Source organism: Ahaetulla prasina, chromosome 3 (genome assembly GCF_028640845.1).
Source record: "Ahaetulla prasina isolate Xishuangbanna chromosome 3, ASM2864084v1, whole genome shotgun sequence".
Classification (NCBI taxonomy): Eukaryota; Metazoa; Chordata; class Lepidosauria; order Squamata; family Colubridae; genus Ahaetulla; species Ahaetulla prasina.
The window spans coordinates 193509553-193531639 of NC_080541.1; the positions used below are offsets into that span (position 1 = coordinate 193509553).

The 22087-nt window shown below is 36.6% G+C and overlaps 1 protein-coding gene across 1 annotated transcript; it reads left to right on the forward strand.

Annotated features, from left to right (window-relative positions):
- The first annotated feature begins 5474 nt into the window (after positions 1-5474).
- ASIP (agouti signaling protein) lies at positions 5475-21836 on the forward strand. Its single transcript, XM_058176410.1, has 4 exons — positions 5475-5585; positions 7903-8063; positions 14212-14273; positions 14951-21836. Exons 1-4 carry the CDS (start codon positions 5557-5559, stop codon positions 15125-15127), a joined length of 429 nt encoding a protein of 142 aa, XP_058032393.1. The 5' UTR covers positions 5475-5556; the 3' UTR covers positions 15128-21836.
- Positions 21837-22087: the final 251 nt, after the last annotated feature.

Genomic DNA, 22087 nt, shown 5'->3' on the forward strand with positions numbered 1-22087 from the left:
ACTACTATTGATCATCGTCATCGTCATTTTAGCTATTTTCCATCCACTGCAGAATGAAGGCCTCTTTCTGCATGTTTCCAACCAATACCATCCTGAGCTTTCTTTTGCAACTGGGCCCACAATACTTGCTAATGTTGCTGATCCATCTTGTTTTAAGTGTCTTTCATGGATGCTTTTTAACCTCTTCAACATTTTCTTTGGCTCAGTTTTTGTTAACTCCGATAACACATATCCGACATTCCACAAACAAACCAGCAATGACTATGATGATTTAACTCATATAGATTTCACAGAAGACAATGTTGGAAAAGCTCTTCACAACTTAAAACCATCGCTTTCTATTGGACCCGATGGACTATGTGCATACTTCTTAAAAAAACTTTCCATTAATATAACAGAACCCCTAAGTATTATCTTTGATAAAGCTTTCACTACCAGTTCTCTTCCCAAACTTTGGTCACTAGCCACAGTCATCCCTATCTTCAAAAAAGGAGACCCCAGCTTAGTCGAAAACTACAGACCGATCTCTTTGTGCTGTGTCACCTGCAAAGTCATGGAATCTATCATCAACCAATCCATTACCTCACACTTAGGAACTAACAACCTACTCTCCAACAAACAATTTGGTTTCAGAAAAAAATTATCATGTAACTTACAACTTCTCCACTGCAAAAACATATGGACTTCAAATCTCGATCAAGGCAAATCAATAGATGCAATCTACATAGACTTCTGCAAAGCTTTTGACTCAGTAGTACACGATAAACTTCTCCTAAAACTAACATCCTATGGCATCTCAGGACCCCTCCACAAATGGATATCTGCTTTTCTGTCTAACAGACAACAAGTGGTCAAAATTGGCAATGCTTTATCGAATCCTGTTCCTGTCAAGAGTGGCGTTCCTCAAGGCAGCGTCCTTGGACCAACACTCTTTATACTATACATTAATGATCTTTGTGACCATATCTCAAGTAATTGTGTTCTCTTTGCTGATGATGTCAAACTATTTAACACCACAGACAATACTTCTATCATTCAAAACGACCTTGATCATCTATCCGCTTGGTCTAAAAATTGGCAGCTCCAAATTTCAACCAGCAAATGCTCAGTCTTACATATAGGAAAAAAGAACCCAAAAACTAAATACATACTAGATGGACATTACCTTACAGACGACCCCCATCCCGTCAAAGACCTTGGAGTTTTCATGTCAAATGATCTAAGTGCCAAAGCCCACTGCAACTACATAGCAAAAAAAGCTCTAAGAGTTGTAAACCTAATTTTGCGTAGCTTCTTTTCCAAAAACACCACACTACTAACCAGAGCATATAAAACATTTGCTAGACCAATTCTAGAATACAGCTCACCTGTTTGGAACCCTCACCACATCTCTGACATCAATACAATTGAACGTGTCCAGAAATATTTTACAAGAAGAGTTCTCCATTCCTCTGAAAACAACAAAATACCTTATCCCACCAGACTTGAAATCCTAGGCTTAGAAAACTTGGAACTCCGTCGCCTTCGACAAGACCTAAGCTTAACTCACAGAATCATCTATTGTAATGTCCTTCCTGTTAAAGACTACTTCAGCTTTAATTGCAATAATACTAGAGCAACTAATAGATTTAAACTTAATGTCAACCGCTTTAATCTAGATTGCAGAAAATATGACTTCTGTAACAGAATCATCAGTGCTTGGAATACTTTACCTGACTCTGTGGTCTCTTCCCATAATCCTAAAAGTTTTATCCAAAAACTTTCTACTATTGACCTCACCCCATTCCTAAGAGGACCATAAGGGGCGTGCATAAGCGCACAAACGTGCCTACCATTCCTGTCCTATTGTGGTTTTTTTGTTTTGGTTTTTTTGTTTTGTTTTTCTTTTCTCCTTCCTATATATATGCTTATACCTCCTTATATTTACCCATATATATATATGTTTATTTACTATATAATCTTTTTGTATGATACCTACATATATTGTTGTGACAAATAAATAAATAAATAAATAAATAAATAAATAAAAATAGAGTGGGATCCATTCTATGACTGCCTTGGTCCACCTGCCATCTTCTTGCTATGCAACCAGCCCATTTCCATTTCAATTCTTTTACTTTGTTGATGATATTGTATACTTTCGTTTGTTCTTTAATCCATGTTCAGGTCTTTCTAACTTGTCTTATAATGCCGACCATGAATCTTTCCATGGTTCTTTGCGCCACTTGTAGCTTTTGTATAGATTGTGAAGTTAGTGTCCATGTTTCACAGGCATATGTTAGAGCAGATAGCAAACACTGATCAAAAACTTTTCCCTTCAGGCATAAGGTTGTTCTGGAAAATTATGCTTAGCTTGCCAAATGCCTGCCAACCAATTTAACATGCTTTTCAATTTCCTTTATTGTATCACCTTCCATTGAGACCGGTTGGCCAAAGTATATGTAGTGGTCTACTACATCTAGTTCTTCTCCAGATATATTTTTCTTTCTTTCTTTGGTGACTTTATTAAACATAACCTGGCTCTTTTTCAGGTTTATTTTTAAGCCAAATAGTTCTCCTGCTTTGTGCAGCTCTTATATATGTCTTTGTAGCTCCTCTGGGTCTTGTGAGTATCAATACTGTTGATCATATGAGTGTATTTATCCCCCATATATCCATGCAACCATATTTGTGTCAAATGGCAATAGCTTTTAGACTTATATACCACTTCATAGTGCTTTACAGCTCTCTCTAAGTGGTTTACAGAATCAGCATATTGCCCCCAACAATCTGGGTCTTCATTTTACTGACCTCGGAAGGATGGAAGACTGAGTCAACCTTGACCCTGGTGAGATTTGAACAGCCAGATTGCAGGCAGCCGGCAGTCAGAAGAAGTAGCCTGCAGTATTTCACTCTAACCACTGTTAAATGCTTAAGTTCATATAATAATGTGAGAGAGAAATTCTGCATGGAATCTTACATTTACCTAAGAAGGCAGCATCCATACAGTTTTAGCCAGCAAAATATTAGCTTCCTCCCTCTCTCAGATTAGTTATTAATCATAATTTCAGCTGAACTCTAACCCATCATAAGGTTTTTCTTGAGCAAGAAGAACAATTAAATCAACTGCAGTGTCTGAGGTAGACTGTAAAGATGATATACAGTGTGGAGCAGGAAGATGGAAGAAAAGGCATCTGTTTTCAATGTATGTATTTTAGAAAGGGATATTCAGAAGTGAAAGGTTATTCTGAAGCGAAAAATCTTAATGGAATGGTAGAATGCATGTGTCAAATACAAAAGGTCCAAATTCTCCAGCTACAGTTACATGGATATATAACACGTGCTTTAAAAAAGAGCTGCTACTAGTAAATAAAAAGGGCAATAGTCTCGTTGAAATAATATATTTCAAAATATACTTTCAAAACGAACAAATAAAAATAATCATCTGATGGTACCATTGTCAAACTAGGTTGAAGATTTCTAAAGTGTTCGTAATATCTATGTATGCTACTAGTATTAACAGGCTCGGGTGCATCCTCCTGTCAGTGAGAAGGGGACCTTTCTCAGGGACCACAGCATTATAGATCAAAATAATTTAATTGAAATCATGCTGGAGTGCAATTTTACATCAATTTCCTTCAATCTGAGTCTCATGACTTTTAATGATTTTGGAAACATACAGAGAACTGTACTCTATATTTGATTCTGTTTTGGCTTCTTTATAAGAGTAATATATCTTGCAAGGCATTATAGAAAGCTTTAACGGAAATGATACAAATAAATGAATAGATGAGATATGTAAATAAAAGAGAAAATGTATTCATAATGATGGTATTCTACATACACAGTGGAATGCTCTACATTAAATGCAGCCTGGAGAAAAATGCAATGTACCTTTTGAATCCATGGTTTCATTGATAAAAATTTGCAATTAGCCCAGATGTTCATATCAAATTATATCTTTCCTGGTTTTAGTGTTAATTGGCCCAGTATTTTGGCTGCTGTATATATTTATTTTGGATAATTTATTATTTAAAATGTTTTTATTGTTTTAGTTGTAGTATATCTTTTGAATTGTAAGCCACCCAGAGTTATTATTTGAGTCAGATGGCTATAACAATTGAATAAATAAATAAAAGTATACAGATTAGTAAAATTCCGTTCCATTTGACTGTCCATGTTAATATGACTTATACTGCTTTGCTGTTTTAATTGATTATTTTCATCCGCATAGATGGAGCTTTCATATACAGTATATTACTTTCTCTTATTTATATAATTGTTGATGTAAATTGACTTGAGAATTTCTTAAAAAGCATAAATTATCCTGCTTTTGTTCTTTGATATGTAAACTTTCCGGATACAAACTTTCTTAATGTAAATGTTCATGATATAAATTTAAACATTATTGTCCCTGTTTGCTAAACAATATTTTTGTTTAGATGGTTGTAGATTTTTGAAAAAGGAAAGATGATCCCTGCTATATTTTCTTTAATACTAGTTCTAAGCACCCACACATAGCAGATGGGTTGGAGAACAATGAAAAGGTTAATATCATTGGTATAATCAGAAAAATATTATATTACACAGATTTGCATACACCCTGCATCTCAATTTATTTGACACCTCTATAAACTGAAACATTAAATAGTTCAATTTCTATATAATTGAACATGCCAAAACCTGTGATCAATCAACAGAGATATGCCAGTTCGCAGGGGTTCTGGAGAACCTCTAGCTAAGATTCTGTGCAGTTCAGAGATCCCCCAAATTCCATCCCTGGCTGGCCCCGCCCACCCCACCCCTCCTAGGAGTCACCACGCAGCCTTTTTTTCAAAGACTTTGGTGGTTATTTCCTTGGGCTGTCTCGGCTCCAGATACTTAAGAGAAATGCTCAAATGTCTCCTACTAAATCCAAATGGAACTATAGCACATTATTTTAACTTGGTGCTAAACATTTTTTGTTTACCAAAACAAAAATGTTAAGAGTGTATTATTGGAAATTATTCCTAGAGATGGGAAATTATTTAAAAAGAGTTAAAACAGTTTTATAATACATTGAAATACTGAAATTTATCTTGCTGATCAATATTAGAAAAAAAGGCTTTTAAAATAGATGTTTCAGGTAGGTTACTCCTTTCTGTTGTAGCCAATCACTAACTTATAATTTCTTTTTCAAATTAATACAAGAAAAAGGCTTTAAAATATTGATTATTTTGTTTATTTTGCACAGTAGTTTTCTTCTTAGGCAGCAAACAGTGTTAGTCCTTATTAAAAGAAATCAGATCTGGAAGTCTTAGTAAATATTTTTCAATTATTTGAAATTATTTGTATCTGAAATGCATCTGGTGAAATTTTCCTTACAGATAGTAGAAGTCTCTCCTGATTAAATTTACATCAAATCAATTCAAGTTTGCTCTGCAAAGTACTTTATTTGTGTGTGTGTGTGTGTGTGTGTGTGTGTGTGTGTGTGTGTGTGTGCGCGCGCGCGCGCGCACGCATGTATTATTACCATATGCGGCAAATTAAATTGTGAGCCATAATAAGAGCAAACCAGCCCTGGTATGCTACAAACAGATGTGGATTACTGGATTCCTGAAAAAAAGGTAGGGGCCTCTAGGTGCATTGCCCATATTCTCCTAGAGCCAAAGAAGATAACGTAGAGAAAAGCTGCTCTAATTTTTACTAGTGAGTAGTGAGTATAATAGTCATTTGCCAATCAGAATTTTGAGTTCTTTCCTTTAACGCATAAAAATTTCCTGGGATTCTTCTTTTTTAAGGTAGCTATGGAAAATTTAATTAAGAACCAGCCAAACAATATTTGGAATCATCTTTCTATCCATCTTTCCATTTTTCTTTTTTATATTTAAAATCAATATTGTAAGCAATGGCTTATTTATTGGGGGGAAATGTTTATTTTCATTTTTAATCTCCATTTGGGGCTTTTTAAAACATATTATACTCTGTAAATATGGAATAAAGTAAATGAATACATTTAATATTTCTTTAGAAATTCTGCATTTTTTAAATTTCTTTCTTGTTGCTTTTTGCCATTTGGTTGTATTTTCTGCAATAAAGATTGCATATATGTAATATTTTTGAAATGTCAGTTGAAGGTCAGAGTAATTGTTTTTCCTACCTTATGCGTTGTTCTTTTGTTTTTCTATGTAATCATAAATTATTTTTAAGGGCTGCGATTAACACATTTTTGAAAGAAATGAAATCCAAACATGCCATATGGGATTTGCATTTTGGTTTCTGTATCAGCAAAGTTCAAAAATTTATTTCTTTTCTAATTGATCGGTTTCAGCCTTGTTGCTCAATTTTGTTCTATGGATAAAAAAACACTTTCTCATTTTCCGATCTGCACTTCCGTATATCTTTAATTCTATGGCTGTTAAATATCTAAATTTTATTCTAGAACTATTCTTTAAGGAATCTAGAATTATTATACTTGATGTTTGGATATTTACATAGACAAAATGAAGTAATTGTTTGGATCAATAGAGGTAGTGTTTGATAGGAGTTATTTCAATGCTAAAAGAAGAGAAAATACTAGCATTTCAAAGTAGTCTGTAAATATTGTCAAACTTCCCTCCTAATAGATTAAGGTGACATTTTGTTTATTTTCATCACAAACAATTTTATCGCCCCTCCTTTTTTAACTAAATATTATTGCACAAAAAGGGAAATAAAGGTTTGGATATATAGTAATTATGAACTACAATTTCTAGACCCTCAATATGTTATCTTAGTTGTTGACTAACAAACACATTTTGCCTATATTATGTATTTATATGTGAGTGCCTATATGTTAAAACTTTTACCAGATTATTGAAACTATTTGGAAGCTGTGAGAAAAATAAAGGAAAATTGCAAGAATTTTTTAAAAAGGGAAATGGATGTTCAGAGGAAAAATTAGCTTACTTTCCAGATAGACAAATAAACACTTTATCATATACTGGAATGAACATTGTAACATTATCTATTGAACAGATTATTTTATGATGATATGTTTCATTCTGCAAGGTTTTTAAATTAAGAAAATAATTGCGCAATTTGAAATTGCTCTAGTGTCAAATACCTAAAATGTAATTGCTATTTAAATAAATTTAACATTGCCCCAAACATGAAACCTCTCCCCCCTGCACATCCTGCTCTCCCCTTCCCCATATTTTAACTGTAACTTGGCTTTTTTGCTAAATACTATGTTACTGTTTTTAGAAATACTAATGTTTTACAGTTTTATAGCTTTGTAAGCCACCAGAGCTGCCTCAGGGCAAGATGGGCAGCAAATAAATCTAATAAATAAATAATATAATAAAAATATGAGTAAATATACATATATAAACTACGCCCAATTGTGAATTTCTGTATTTGACCCATATACATTTTGCCAAACAAACCTTTTTAATCAATGCATATATGAATTTTTGCAAAAGTTATCTCTAAGGCGTAAACTAGAGATTTTAGTTTTGTTCCTGACTTTAAGTGTTTTGCCAAATTGTTTAATTGACATTTTATTGCAGATAATTTCATAATTGTAATCTAACATGTCACAGATGTGTCAAATATGTAAATGATGCTTATATTGATTTTTGAGCTTCAGTGTTCACAGAGGTATTTATTAAATGATTCAGAACTGCTTCTTGCAAGGATAGGTTTACACTCAGCACATTGGGATATTCAAGAAAGGATGAAAAGGGATTTAAAACTGCTCATCTCATTTCAATCAATGATGAATGTGCCTTTCTACACTTTTCTGTTTTGTTGTAACATACTAAAATTGTCTATTATGGTGAAGGAATGATAAGTGAAGAGAGAAGACCAAAAAAAACAGATGCTAAAAAAATGTCTATACTTTTGATATATGACCTACCTCCGAGACCTTAGGAAAAACATATTTTCTTTTTTGCCTTCCAGAATGGAATATAAGAACTTTATCCTGAGCTTCCTTCTTTGCTGCATGTTACTTACAACCAGCTATTGTTACATGATATTTGAGGAAAAACAGAACTCGGACAACTATGCAATAAATAGCAACAAAATCAAGATCCCAGATCTCCCTCCCATCTCTATAGTAGGTCGGTAAAAATGAATCCTGTTTTGAATTTTAAGGCCAGAAATGAACACAGATTATTTATTTATTTATTTATTTATTTATTTTATTTATTTATTTATTTATTTTATTAGTTTTTCAAACATGTACAAGATAGCAGGTATTAATATGAACATGGAAAAAATGAGGGAAATGAATACAAATAAATGGGGACAGTAGAACAGGGATGGTAGGCATGCTGGTGTGCTTGTGCACGCCCGCTTTATGGACCTCTTAGGAATGGGGTGAGGTCCACGGTAGACATTTAAGGTTGAAGCTGTGGAGGTTTGAGGATGTAACAATGGAGTTTGGTAGAGCATTCTAGGCCTTGACCACTCTGTTGCTGAAGTCATATTTCCTGCAATTGAGTTTGGAGCGGTTTACCTTGAGTTTGTATTCATTGTTTGCCCATGTATTATTGAGGTTGAAGCTGAAGACGTTGTTGACAGGTAAGACATTGTAGCAGACAATTTTGTGTGCTATGCTTAGATCAGACCGCAGGCAGCGCAGTTCCAGATTGTTCAAACCCAAAATGTCAAGCCTGGTGGCATAAGGGATTGTATTGTGAGTAGAGGAGTGGAGTGGAGTACTCTTCTCGTGAAATACCTTTGGATCCGCTCAATTGTATTAGTGTCTGATTATACAGTGTGGATTCCAGACAGACAAGCTGTATTTGAGAATTGGTTTGACAAAGATTTTGTATGCCCTAGTTAGCAATACAACGTTAGCAGAGAAGAAGCTTCACAAAATTAGGTCTTAATGCCTTTTTGGCAATGCAGTTACAGTGAGCTTTGGGGCTTAAATCATTTGAGATGAGTACTCCTAGTTCCTTGACAGAATGAGGGTCATCTATGAAGTCATTTCCATCCAACTTGTATTTGGTGTTCTGATTTTTATTGCCAGTATATAGGACAGAGCATTTATTAGTTGAGATTTGGAGTTGCCAAATGCGTGGCCATTCTGACACATGGTCAAGGTCGCTTTGTAAGACAGCAGCATTGTCAGTGGTGTTAAATAATTTTACATCCTAGTGAAGAGGACGCAGCTGCTTTTAATATAATTACACAGGTCATTGATGTAAAGCAGAAAGAGTGTGGGTCCTAGAACACTGCCTTGGGGGACACCGCTGTTAACTGGTGTCGGATTTGATAGAGCCCTCCCTATTTTGACTACTTGTTGCCTGTTTGACAGGAATGCAGCTATCCATTTGTGCAGGGATCCGGAAATGCCGTAAGAACTTAAGATTCTTATGAAACTTAATTCATAAATAATAATTTATGAATATATATAAATATAATATTAATATATAAAATAATGAAATGCCATAAAAATGTAAGAACATAAGATTCCTTGCCTTTTCTCCTATCACCTCTCTTTCTTTTCAGTACTGTATTGTGAATTGAAATCTGTGAAGCAACATTGTCATATACCTATATTTTTCTTCTAACAGATGGAATTGTGAATAAAATGGAATAGAGTCATCAAAATGGTATTTAAATGGTGATGATGTTTCAATAATAATGATAGCACATCTGTGTTTCTATTTTACTTTCTATTTGTAGATAGAACAAATGGAGGGATAAAAAGTTTTTCAGCTATTGCTCAAAAACTCTTTTTGAAAACTGCCACACTTGTCTCTCTAAGTGACAAAATTACTAAGTCTTCAAAATCCCCAGGTATAAATTTTCAATAGATGTTAATGATATAATTTAGTCATTTAATCTAATTTAATAATCCTGAAAAAAAATCTATCGTGTAGTTAGTAGGAGTTGACACCATCTTCATGGCACAAAATCATTCTAAATATGTTTGAATCAGGGGTGAAATGTAAAAATGTTTGCTACAGGTTCTGTGGGTGTGACTTGGTGGTCATGTGACTGGATGGGCATGGCCAACTTGACATCACTCACTGTTAGAGCCAGGAGCTGCACATTTTGAAGCACATTCTGCCGTTTTGAAGCCCCCAACGCTTTGAGTTTCCCTCCGCCACCCAAGCGAACATCGGAGCCTTCTCTTGCAGAAGCAGAATCCAGGCACAGAAATGGAAAAATGGGGGGGGGATGGGGAGAAGAAGGTGTAAGAAGCGGAATCCAGGCACAGAAATGAAAAAACGAGCCTGCTGAGAGGAAAAATGGACATACACACCCCATTTTTTGCCTAGCAAATTTTTGCCTAGCAAAAGTGGATTCCCCCACCCCCACCTCCATAAAAAAAGGCTCTGACCATTGCATGCCACAGCTGTGATCATCAGAGTCTTTTTTTACTTTTTAAAAGCCTTTTTTACTACCGGCTCAGGCGAATAGGTTGCAGAAAAATGCTTTTAAAAGTAAAAAAAATGCTCTGATGATCGCGCACCACAGCTGTGATCATTGGAGCCTTTTTTTACTTTTAAAAGCATTTTTTTACAACCTATTCAAGCAAATGGTTGTAAGAAAATGCTTTTAAAAGGTAAAAAAAGGCCCTGAAGATCACAGCTGTGGCGCACGATCGTCAGAGCTTTTTTTTTTAATCTTTTAAAAGCAGGAAGTAATGACACCTGGGCAGGTGGACAGAGCCTCGCGTCACCATCACTAGCGGTTCTCTGAACCGCCTGCCACAATCACTACCGGATTGCCCAATCCAGTCCAAACCGGGAGCATTTCACCCCTGGTTTGAATGGTAAAGAATGTTTTCTATATAGCTGTATCCATGTGTGATCAACTATGTGATTATGGCTGGTCACATGATCAGCCAGATGTTTAGACCAGATTTGGCATATTTTATTCATCTGTCAAATCCCTCCCAAGAACCTGAGATATACAGCTATTGTTGTTTGATGGTGTTAACGGTGTTCAACTGAAGCTCCAGATGCTTTAGGATTGCACCCAAGGCAGCTATTACTATTGGTGGTATTATTATTATTTTATTTACACAAAATGACAGTATACACAACAAATGAGATAATTATGCTGGATTTCGTATCACAGATCACTACTCCAACACTTCCCAAGCATTTAGGACTGCATGATGTATCGACGAATTATGTGAGCAGATCCCAGTAAGGTGGCCTTCTGCAGCTGACCAATGGTGATCTTGTCAGCGCCAATTGCTTTTTAGTGCTTCCCTAGGTTAGTTTAGTTTAGTTTAGTTTAGTTAGACTTTTATACCGCCCTTCTCCAGAAGGACTCAGAGCGGTTCACAGCCAAAATAAAAAACAACACAATATATACAATAAAAACAATAATAAAAATCTTATTAGACATCAGGCCAGATTAAAACTATTAAAACATAAAAAACCCCAAATTAAATCAAAATCTTAAAACTGCTAAAAATTTATTTTTAAAATTTCTATGCCAGTCCTGCGCGAATGAATAGGTAGGTCTTCAACTCGCGGTGAAAGGTCCGAAGGTCAGGAAGTTGTCATAGTCCTGGGGGAAGTTCATTCCAGAGGGTGGGAGCCCCCACAGAGAAGGCCCTTCCCCTGGGGGCCGCCAGCCGACATTGTTTGGCGGACGGCACCCTGAGGAGCCCCTCTCTGTGGGAGCGCACGGGTCGGTGGGAGGCAATTGGTAGCAGTAGGCGGTCCCATAAGTAACCCGGTCCTAAGCCATGGAGCGCTTTGAAGGAAGTAACCAAAACCTTGAAGTGCACCCGAAAGATCACAGGTAGCCAGTGCAGTCTGCGCAGGAGTGGTGTTACATGGGAGCCACGACCGGCTCCCTCTATCACCCGCACAGCTGCATTCTGAACCAACTGAAGCCTCCGGGTGCTCTTCAAGGGGAGCCCCATGTAGAGAGCATTGCAGTAATCCAAGCAAGAGGTAATCAGAGCATGAGTGACCGTGCATAGGGCATCCCGGTCTAGGAAGGGGCGCAACTGGCGAATCAGGCAGACCTGATAAAATGCCCTCCTGGAGACGGTCGTCAAATGATCTTCAAAAGACAACCACCCATCCAGGAGAACGCCCAAGTTGCACACCCTTTCCATCGGGGTCAATGACTCGCCCCCAACAGTCAGCCGCAGCTGCAGCTGACTATACCGGGGTGCCGGCATCCACAGCCACTCCGTCTTGGAGGGATTGAGCTTGAGCCTGTTTCTCCCCATCCAGACCCGTACAGCTTCCAGACACCGGGACAGTACTTCAACCGCTTCGTTGGGGTGGCCTGGGGTGGAGAAGTACAGCTGTGTATCATCAGTGTACAGTTGGTACCTCACCCCAAAACCACTGATGATCTCATCCAGCGGCTTCATGTAGATGTTGAACAGGAGAGGCGAGAGAATCGACCCCTGCGGCACTCCACACATGAGGCGCCTCGCGGTCGATCTCTGCCCCCCTGTCAACACCGTCTGCGACATGTTTCATCCATAGCCATGTAGTTTCGATGGCCAGGTCACAATATTTCATGATTTTTTCCAGTTCTTTTTCTTTGATTCTGGCATCTCCTGATACTGTGATGTCAATAAATTGTACATTTTGGTTTTCAACAATTGTGATATCTGGCGTGTTGTGTTCCAAGTGATGAAGATGATGATTAATTTAATCTTCAATTCAATTGACAGTTTGAGACTGGTTAAAACTTAACAGTTCAAGTCCTAACCAAGTACCTAAGAGCTGTTAAGATTTTGAGATTTTGCTGCAGCAATTGATAAGGTGATCTACTGTTTCATCTTTTTTGTTGCATAAGCAGCATTTGCTGTTGTTACTGATATGTTGAATTTTTGCTTTCATTGAATTAGTCTGCAGAGTTTGTTCTTGGGCAGCTAAAATGAAGCCTTTCAGTTTATTATTATTGCCCCAGTGAGTCACCACCTTGATGTGGTTGTGGGGCTTGTGTGCTCTGAGGAAGATGAGAGCTATACCAGAGGTTCAACCCTACTGGACAGGTCTCATCAGAGGAGTCAGACAAGAGTATCTCTCCCATAAAAGAAATATGGTGAGATATAAATTTCAGAAAGCCAGCTCAGATGTCACCTGGGTTAACAAGGTCCACGCTAGATGTTGGAGTTCCTAGATATCTGGTGAAAAATGGGCTACAGGGCTTAGGACTGTTGTTGTTGTTAACTCTTTTATTCATTAAACATGAAACTCAGTCAACTGAACATTTAAAACTGTATCACAAATATCATTGACTGGCATTAATGGTTGATACGGGTTGCTGCCAGCATCCGAGATATCAACCAAGTATCTTCTTAAGATATACGATGTTCCGAGTAGCACAGTTTTTTGCAGTTCCCCTGCTGCAATTTCTTGATGTATTTTATAAAATTCTTGGACATGGTACCAAGTGCCCCAATGACAATGGGTATCACTGTTACATATTTCATCCATAATCACGTAGTTTCGATGTAGTTTTGTGATATTTCATGGTTTCATCCATAATCGCGTAGTTTCGCAGAGTTTTGTGATATTTCATGGTTTTTTCCAGTTCTTTTTCTTCGACTCTTGCGTCTCCTGGTACAGCAATATCAATAAATTGTACAATTCATTTTTTGACAGGTGTGCTATCTGGCGTGTTGTGTTCCAAATGACAATCTGTATTCGAAAGTTCCACAAGATTTTCACCTTCTCATTTTCGACAACTTTTTCCACTTTATGTTCCCAGTTGTTATTTTTGTTGTGATGATGATGATGATGATGATGATGATGATGATGATGATGACGATGATGATTCACTCTGGAACAACTCTGGCTGGCTTACATAGGAAAGGCACAGAGTATAAAATCAAACAATAGTGGAAAGGAAAGAAGGGATAAAGCCACAGATACAATTCACTCACTCACTCCCTAGGCACAGAGTTTAAAAGGCATGAGGATTTTTTTTCGTACCCTATTTGGCCATCCAGATACTCATCCTTATTTCATTCCATTTTCAAGACCCCAGGATCAGCAATGAGATGTGAGACCATTTACATGAGCTGGAATTAAAATGTAATTGTGATTTCTTGCAAGCAGAAGCAAAAGTATTTTATTTCTACTTTACAATTCCAAAAACAAGAGAGAGAGATAGTCATGCTTATGTAGATGAAATGCAAAGGTGGGTCACTACAATTGAAATGTCCTGTCCAAGCCTTCTATATTGTCCTACCTGTTGCAGTTAAAAATGCAGATCGTATAAGTTTCTGAATTCTTTCTCTTTCCCTCCCCCCCACTAAAGATTTAACCAAAACTTCCATGAAGCTAAGCAGGAAAGAAGCTGAGAGAAAAATATCTATGAAGGTGGGTGACTATTCTCAGCATATTTACAAAGATAATTAAACTACCAATTTATATTCTTTTCTGGACTATCACAACTTCTTTAAATAGTTTTGGGAATTATACTTTCCTGAGGTTGTTACAAATTTGGGCTTGGAAATCCACAAACAATTGGAGACAGAGTTAAGATTTTAAGATTGGATATTGTAGATAAATAACAGACAATATTTTTAATCTTATGTGAACTACGAAAAAGACACCTGGTTTGACCAGCGACTAATGGCTAAATTTGCATATAACAACCCAACAGGCTCTTCGCCCATTACTTTTTCAAGCACTTGTCTGTACTTTAAATCTGCAGCAGGATAAAATACAGTGAAAAACTCAATACGAAAAAGTAACTTAAAATGTGCTCAAAATGAAATGCACAGATCTACTTCAGTTAGCAGGGATGTCCAAACTTGGCCCCTTGAAGAGTGGTGGACTTCAACTCCCAGAATTCTCCAACTAGCAACTTGCTTAAATTTATAGCTCATGCTGGCTGGGGAATTCTGGGAGTTGAAGTCCACCACTCTCCAAAGGGCCAAGTTTGGACACCCCTGAGTTAGAGCAACTGAAGTAAGACTCGTAGGCAGCAAAAGCTACTGAAACCCTTTTCAAAAGCTTTACTTGTATGTTTTGCTTTGTTTTTCTCTCCTCAGAGAATGGGGCAACAAAAAAAGCCTTCTCGACCCAAACCGTCTCCCCCTCCGAATTGTGTCGCTACTTGGGCAAGCTGCAAGCCTCCGTCTCGCCCCTGCTGTGATTTCTGTGCCTTCTGCCACTGCCGACTTTTTCAGACCGTCTGCTACTGCCGCATGGGAAATCCAAACTGCTAAATCAAAGTCAAGAATGCTCTCAGTATCTCCGTATATCTTCCAGACTGGTTGCCTTGTATCTATTTTCCAAAGAGGCCTTGTCTTCCCAAGCGTCACGTTCCTTGCGGGATCTATCTCAAAGGGTAATGCTATCAGAAACAAGCTAGTCCCTGCCAGGTTAATTATGGTAGAGAAGGAGTGAAATGGGAGAAAGGCTGACCACTTGAAAAGGGAAGGGAAGGTGAGAGAATGGAAGTTACACATTAAAAATACATTACTGGTAGTCCTTGAGTTATGACCACAATTGAGCCCAAAATTTATGTTGCTAAGTGAAACATTTGTTACATGAATGTTGTCCCATTTTACAACTTCTCTTGCCACAGTTGCTAAGGGAATAATTGCACCTGTTAAGTTAGTAATGTGGTTGTTAAGTTAATATGGCTTCCCCATTAACTTTGCTTGTCTGAAAGTCACAAAAGCTGATCACGTGACCCCGGACACTGCAGCCGTCATAATTATGAGCCACTTGCCAAGCATCCGAATTTTGATCACTTGACCGTGGTGCTGCAATGGTCATGTGAAAAACGGTCGTAAGCCACTTTTTTCAGTGCCATTGTAACTTTGAACGGTCACTAAACAAACTGTTGTAAGTCAAGGACTACCTTTATATTTTCCTTCGGAAGAATTGCATGTATTGCACTTCAGAGATGTAAAAAAAATGAAAAACAGGGGCTGCAATAAAAGGTGTACTCCAGGACAATAATCAGGTGAATTTCTAGCAAAATGAGACAGACGAAAACAAGTTATTGCTCAGTGATTTATAGTTAGCTTTCTGTAACAGGGTTTGGTAACATTTAGCATTCCAGGTGTTGCTTAACGACTGGCCCCAACCATTGATGTGGTTAATGGGAACTAAGATTAACAACCAGTCTTTGAGGACTGCAGATGTCCCATGTCAATAAAAGGGAGCACGGAACCAGTTTCAGTCCAAGGGATTCATTCACTTCTCTAATATTTTTTCTTTAATTTTTTTAACGACTATCCACCAGTGATGGATACAGCCAAAGCTAAAATATTTTCTTTTTGCTTTCTTCGTTTTGCTTTTGCTTGTCCTTTCTGTCACCCCTTCTCTGTTCTTCCTAGGTCTACTCTATACAAATCATGTTGCTTTTATTCTCTTCTCTGGAGAGACCAATGTGAGGATGCAGGAACCCAATGCAGAAGCAAAACATCTGGTAATAGAAAGAGAGAATGATGCTTCTGTGCATTGTCATTAGATTTTATGCTATTTGGGGTTTTTTTAATCCTAGATTTACCCCGACGGAAAACAATTGTGAAATAAGGGAAATGAAAGCACGGGGAGCAGAAGGAAAGTTGGAATGGAACCTGGTAATTAGCTAGCAAACAAAACAGAAAGGGTTGGCAAATTATACTGTTCTATAGATCAGAGATTTACCATTATATGCATAATTATAAAGCATGCTCTTCCATCTCTTAAAACAAATCAAGATATTAACTTTAACAAAACTATTCTCCATCTTCAGTTTTAAACTGACCTATGTTTCAATTCAGCAGTTTTAATAATATTAGTGTGCATATAAATTCCTTTTTACAACCCTGTAACTTAATTCGGAATAGAATTGGGGCGACTGGATGGAGCTTAATGTTTACTGGTCAGATACCTTGTGGATACCATGTGGAGTTTGTAGCAGATATTTTTTTCTTTGCACCATAGAAGAGAAACATGTTTCTACCTAGGACTGAACTCTCACCCTTCCGAGTGAGGAAATAAAATGGACATTTTCATTACTACTCTTAATTTTTAAGTAGTGACATTTAACCTCAATTTTTGGACAACCTCCCCCGCCAAGCTTTCCCAATACGATTAGGCTACTGTAGATTTTATCTCACAACCATCATCTTGAGCAACTATGGCCACTTCGATGCTTAGGCTAAATATGGATCTCTTTGACTTCTTCATATTTGTGCCAATTGATTCATCATCTATGCAGGGCTATAAATATAGCCACAAATCTATCTGTTCCACAGACCTTTAGCATTTTAGAAGGTTCCCCCCCCCCATTTTGACTCTTGAAATCTTTCATGCACTGACTATATAAGACTTTAAAAGTATTATAAAAGTGCTTTACTGAGTTAGTTGGCTTTCTAGAGAACTGAGTGATGTTAGGAGCTAAGGATACGCTGCAAAATTATGTTGCAAGCCTCCCATTGTTACAGTAGTTAATAGCCAAAATAGTGACTCATGGCAGTCAGAAGGGAGGTTAAACAAGACCTCCAAACAGAATCGTGCCATAGACTCAGGTGGTCTTTACTTACTTGCAACTAATCATGAAGCTAACACCCCCTGACAGCTTCTTATCTTTTGGCAATGTCTTTGCCCATGAGTAAGATAAGCTTATACCATCCTTAGCTCTAGTGATATTAAAGTAGTATTTTTTTTCTCCGATCCAAGGACACCCTCAAGATGTATATATATTTAATCTGTTAAGATCGTTACTCATTACCTTTGAAGGAAGTCCACTGACTACAGTGATTTGAAGTAGATACAGCATACAGACCTGAAATGGGAATAGGGCAGTAATGGCGAACCTTTTCAGCATCGAGAGCCGAAAAGGAAGCACGGGTGCATTTGGGCCACAACCTGGAAGACGAGCTGCCCAGGGTGCATGCGCACACCCAAATATGAGCTTCCAGTTTCAGCCAGCTACTCATCCAGGTTTCTGGTGCACATGTGACTACGACGATCAGCTGGCTGGCACACATGCTTCCGCAGGAAAATGGAAGACCAGCTCTTCCATTTCTGGCACTGCTGCATGCAAAAAAGCCAGCTGATCATCACGTACACATGCGCGCCAGAAACCTGGAAGAGGAATAGATGATCCTGCACCTGCCAGGTGACATGGCTCTACATGCCACTTTGGGCATGTGTGCCATAGGTTTGCCATCACGGGAATAGGGTATTTCATGCTAGTACAATTTACTGCCAAATTACTGATGAAGGCACTTCATTTTAGCAGTGAGGAAAGGCTGATCAAGTTGAAAGAAACCATTTGCTCCATTTTCCAGCCCTCTTTTCAGTGCAGAAATATAAATAAAATAAACATAAATAAATAAACAGCTATCCATCATTTACCAGAACATGTACAATGATATCACCTCCTTAGCAACTGATTTCACTGTTGAACTTCTGTTATGTTTATAAAGTTTTTCTTAATCAAATCCTGCCTTTCTATAATTCAAATTGATTAGACTTTGTTGGGAAATCTGGAATGAATAGATGACAGATCAGAGTTTTTGCTGGCGGAAAGAGTTGAAGAATGATGAATATTAATTTGAAGAGGAAAAGTAATACATGAGAAAAGTTAGAGTGCATATTTACATTTTTTCCCAGGCAAATGGATGTACAAAAAATGTTAGTATTATTTTATCATAAATAAACAATATTGATCTGAAAGTTGTAATGCTTTGTTGAGGAGTTTTTTTGGGAGGGGAGGCATGGCAGCAGGGGCGAAATCTAAAATTTTTTCCTACCGGTTCTGTGGGCGTGGCTTAATTGGTGGGTGTGGCTTGGTGGTCAGGTGACCAGGTGGGCATGGCCAATAACAATAATTAAAATAATAAACAAAGTACACAAAACAATAAGAAGTACCAAAAACCAACTTTCACACTTTACACACACACAACACAACACAACACAACAGATTCACACACAATGTAAAAGCAGCTGCATTTCACCCAAAATGGCCCCTGCAACAAGCAGAAAACTCACATAGCCACAAAAAGCTAAAAAACCAACGTTCACACTTTACACACACACAACACAACTATTCACACACACACACCCAAAATGCCACATACAGCTTTGTGAGATTTTGTGTTTGTTTAGTTAGAGTGAAACACTACAGAAACACACCAAATCTCAGAAAGCTGCACAAATATTTTATTTTATTTATATTTTTAGATAAAAGCAGCTAAATTTAAAACTTCCTTAACTTTAAATTGCTAAGTCTAAAAAATAAATAAAACTCCTTTTAAAAAAACCAATTAACTATTAATTTAAAGCTTCCTCCCTCCCCAGTTACTTACCCAAGTGCAGGGACAAGGCAGGCAGACTGAGTTGTTCACTGATGAGATGGATTGCAGGCAGGCAGATTGAGTTTCTAGCTGATGCAATTGATTGCAGCAGCCAAAGCATGGCAGGAACAGTGAGTGAGCCCAAAAGAAGCAGCAAGCTGCCAAGTAGGCAAGTGGGGACAGGGCGATTGGGTGGGCATGGGTGGGGGGCAGGGATTTTTGCTACCAGTTCTCCGAACTACCCGCCCCCATCACTACCGGATCACCCAATCCAGTCCAAACCAGGAGCATTTCACCCCTGCATGGCAGGGATTAAACATTTCCTTAATTTGCTTTTTCACACTTTTAACTTTTTTTTTTAGTTTAGAGGCAAATGTTAACACTACACAGTTAGGAATATGGTAGTAGAGAATGTTTGTAGCTTAAGTTAAACTGTTGCTTTCTTGTTCTCTAAATTTGGTATTTTTCTGCGGACATTTCATTACAATGAGAAAATATTAAGATCCCAATAAGAAAAAATGTATCATAATCACAATATATAACTAATTCATAACCACGTTAATGTCTTTAAACCTTCCATTTCAAAATGATTATTGGGTGGAAAGGATGTGGCAAGTAAAGGCCAAAGTAGTCCTAGGAGTGGTACACTCAAGGCTGTGACTCCCTAAAATGGGAGAGTGGTTCCAAAAGATCCTAGGAACAACGTCAGAGTTTTCTTTCCAGAAGGATTCAGTGCTAGGAACAGTTAAGATGCCGTGAAGAACCCTCAAATTCCCAGGTTTATTGCAGATGTTTAAACTAACTTGCATGGAGTTCACCGCAACACTGGTAATGCTAGTATTAAAATCAGAAAGTAGAAGCTTTATATAATCAGAATTTGTTCTTCCTGGCTTCATTCATAATATAATAAAAGAATTCCTTATGTCCTTGTAGAAATTGCAGTGTAGCAATACATAGACAGTGATCTCAGTACTGTATTTTTTGAAGTAAAAAATGTGAATTTGTGCAAACAACAGGATTTTGAGGTATCTTCCCTTTAGGAATGCTGATGATAACGTATAATATCATATCCAAAAGAATTCCTTAGCTGGGCGAAAATATCTCTTAATTGATGAATTTTTAGCAAATGAATAAAAACTTTTCAAATTATATTAAAAGAAGTGTTACACTTCTGCACATCTGCATTTTGTATATTACACATTTTTCCTTAAAATAATTTCTAATTATATCATTGATGTATTAAATTCTGGTTGAGATGGCTGGCACATAAATAAATAAATAAACAAACAAACAAATAAAATTCCACGACTGTTCGCTAATACTTTCAGAAATAGATCTTAATGTTTTATGCCATTAAAAAGTGCTTTACTTTTTATGTCTAAGATTTTTCATAACTGTTTCTATAAATATTTTAAAATCTGAATTTGAGAATCCTTTAATAATCCACTATACATTTTTGAAACTGCCTCTTTGGTATTCTATATTAAGAATTACTCTTTCAAAATCAATGATAAAGTGTAAAATTATTTCCTTTATGTCTTTGTCTTTGGGGAATGACAAAACTTATGCATATTGTACCCAATTTACTTTTAGAATGTGAAATCACCAACTTATAACCATATTAGATAGTATTCCTCCATCTGTAAAACCTTCCTTTCATCCATATAGATTGTTCTGTTCCCATTTCTTGATCTGTAGTGACTTCAAATTCCCTGCAAAAATATTGCTGTTCTATGAGAAGTGTTATCAGGGTAAGTTATACTGCTACTGCTTTTACTAAATGTCATACTAATATATTCCAGAGAAACATAATTTCTCTTCATTCCATTTTAAATCTATATTCTTTTTTTAATATGTTTTTTTAATTTTATACACAAACAAACATTTAATACATCAGTCATTCCTTCCATGTGACATCTCGGTGTTTTCTCCTTGACTTTCATCTTTTTGTTGTTTCTTCTATCTTCATCTTCCTTTAATCTGTTACAATTTTTTTCCACAAGTACAATATTCTGATTATATCATTTTCTTACATAACTTATTAGTTTGCTTATGTATATATATTTTTTCTAACCAATGGTAAAATAGATCCCATATCTTAAAATATTCTGAATCCTCTCTTTCTTTAATCATCAAAGTTAAAGTTAAAAAATTTCTGCACAGTCTATAATTTTTTTAATAACTTCCCCTTCCAGAGGTATTTTTTCTGCTTTCCAATTTTGTGCAAAAACAATCCTTGCTGCTGTTATTACATGTATAATCAAGTAAATATTTTCTTTACTAATTTTCTCTGGGAGGATACCCAATAGGAACAGCTGCGGTGTTAAACCAATATGTTGTTGTGTCATTTCTTCTGACCATGTCTTAATTTTATTCCAATAGTTTTTCGCTTCTGGGCATGTCCACCACCTATGATAATAAGATCCTGGTAACTGGTGACATTTCCAACATTTAGCTTATTTATCTTTAAACATTTTTGTCAGTTTCTAAGAGGGCATATTCCATCTATAAAACATTTTATATTGATTAAATCTATATTCTTGTTAAATAGGCGTCCAGGACTTGAAATGAAGAAATGATTCTTTATTTCCTCTCCATTTCTGAAAAATTTTATTTCAATGTAATAGCAATAATGTTAGAAAGCTACAAAATATTATATTTATTGTATTATAATATCTCCATTTCTTTTCTGAGATTAAAGATAATAAATAAAAGTGGTCTATTTATGCATATTTTGTTAATACAAATTTTATAAATATTTCTTGCTGTGAATTTTTTACTAAAAGAGATGTTTGAAAAAATAATTTAGGGAGAGAGTACTAATCATTTTAAGGATATATTCCTGACATAGCTTTAATTAGTGCCATGACTATAGCTAGTTTTAAC

Excerpts from the sequence above, each read along its gene's own strand:
- ASIP (XM_058176410.1), top strand. The coding sequence starts at position 5,557 with ATGTGGATTACTGGATTCCTGAAAAAAAG. Across the intron at positions 5,586-7,902 it reads ACTGGATTCCTGAAAAAAAG|AATGGAATATAAGAACTTTA; the intron begins GTAGGGGCCTCT and ends TTTGCCTTCCAG. Across the intron at positions 14,274-14,950 it reads AGAGAAAAATATCTATGAAG|AGAATGGGGCAACAAAAAAA; the intron begins GTGGGTGACTAT and ends TTCTCTCCTCAG.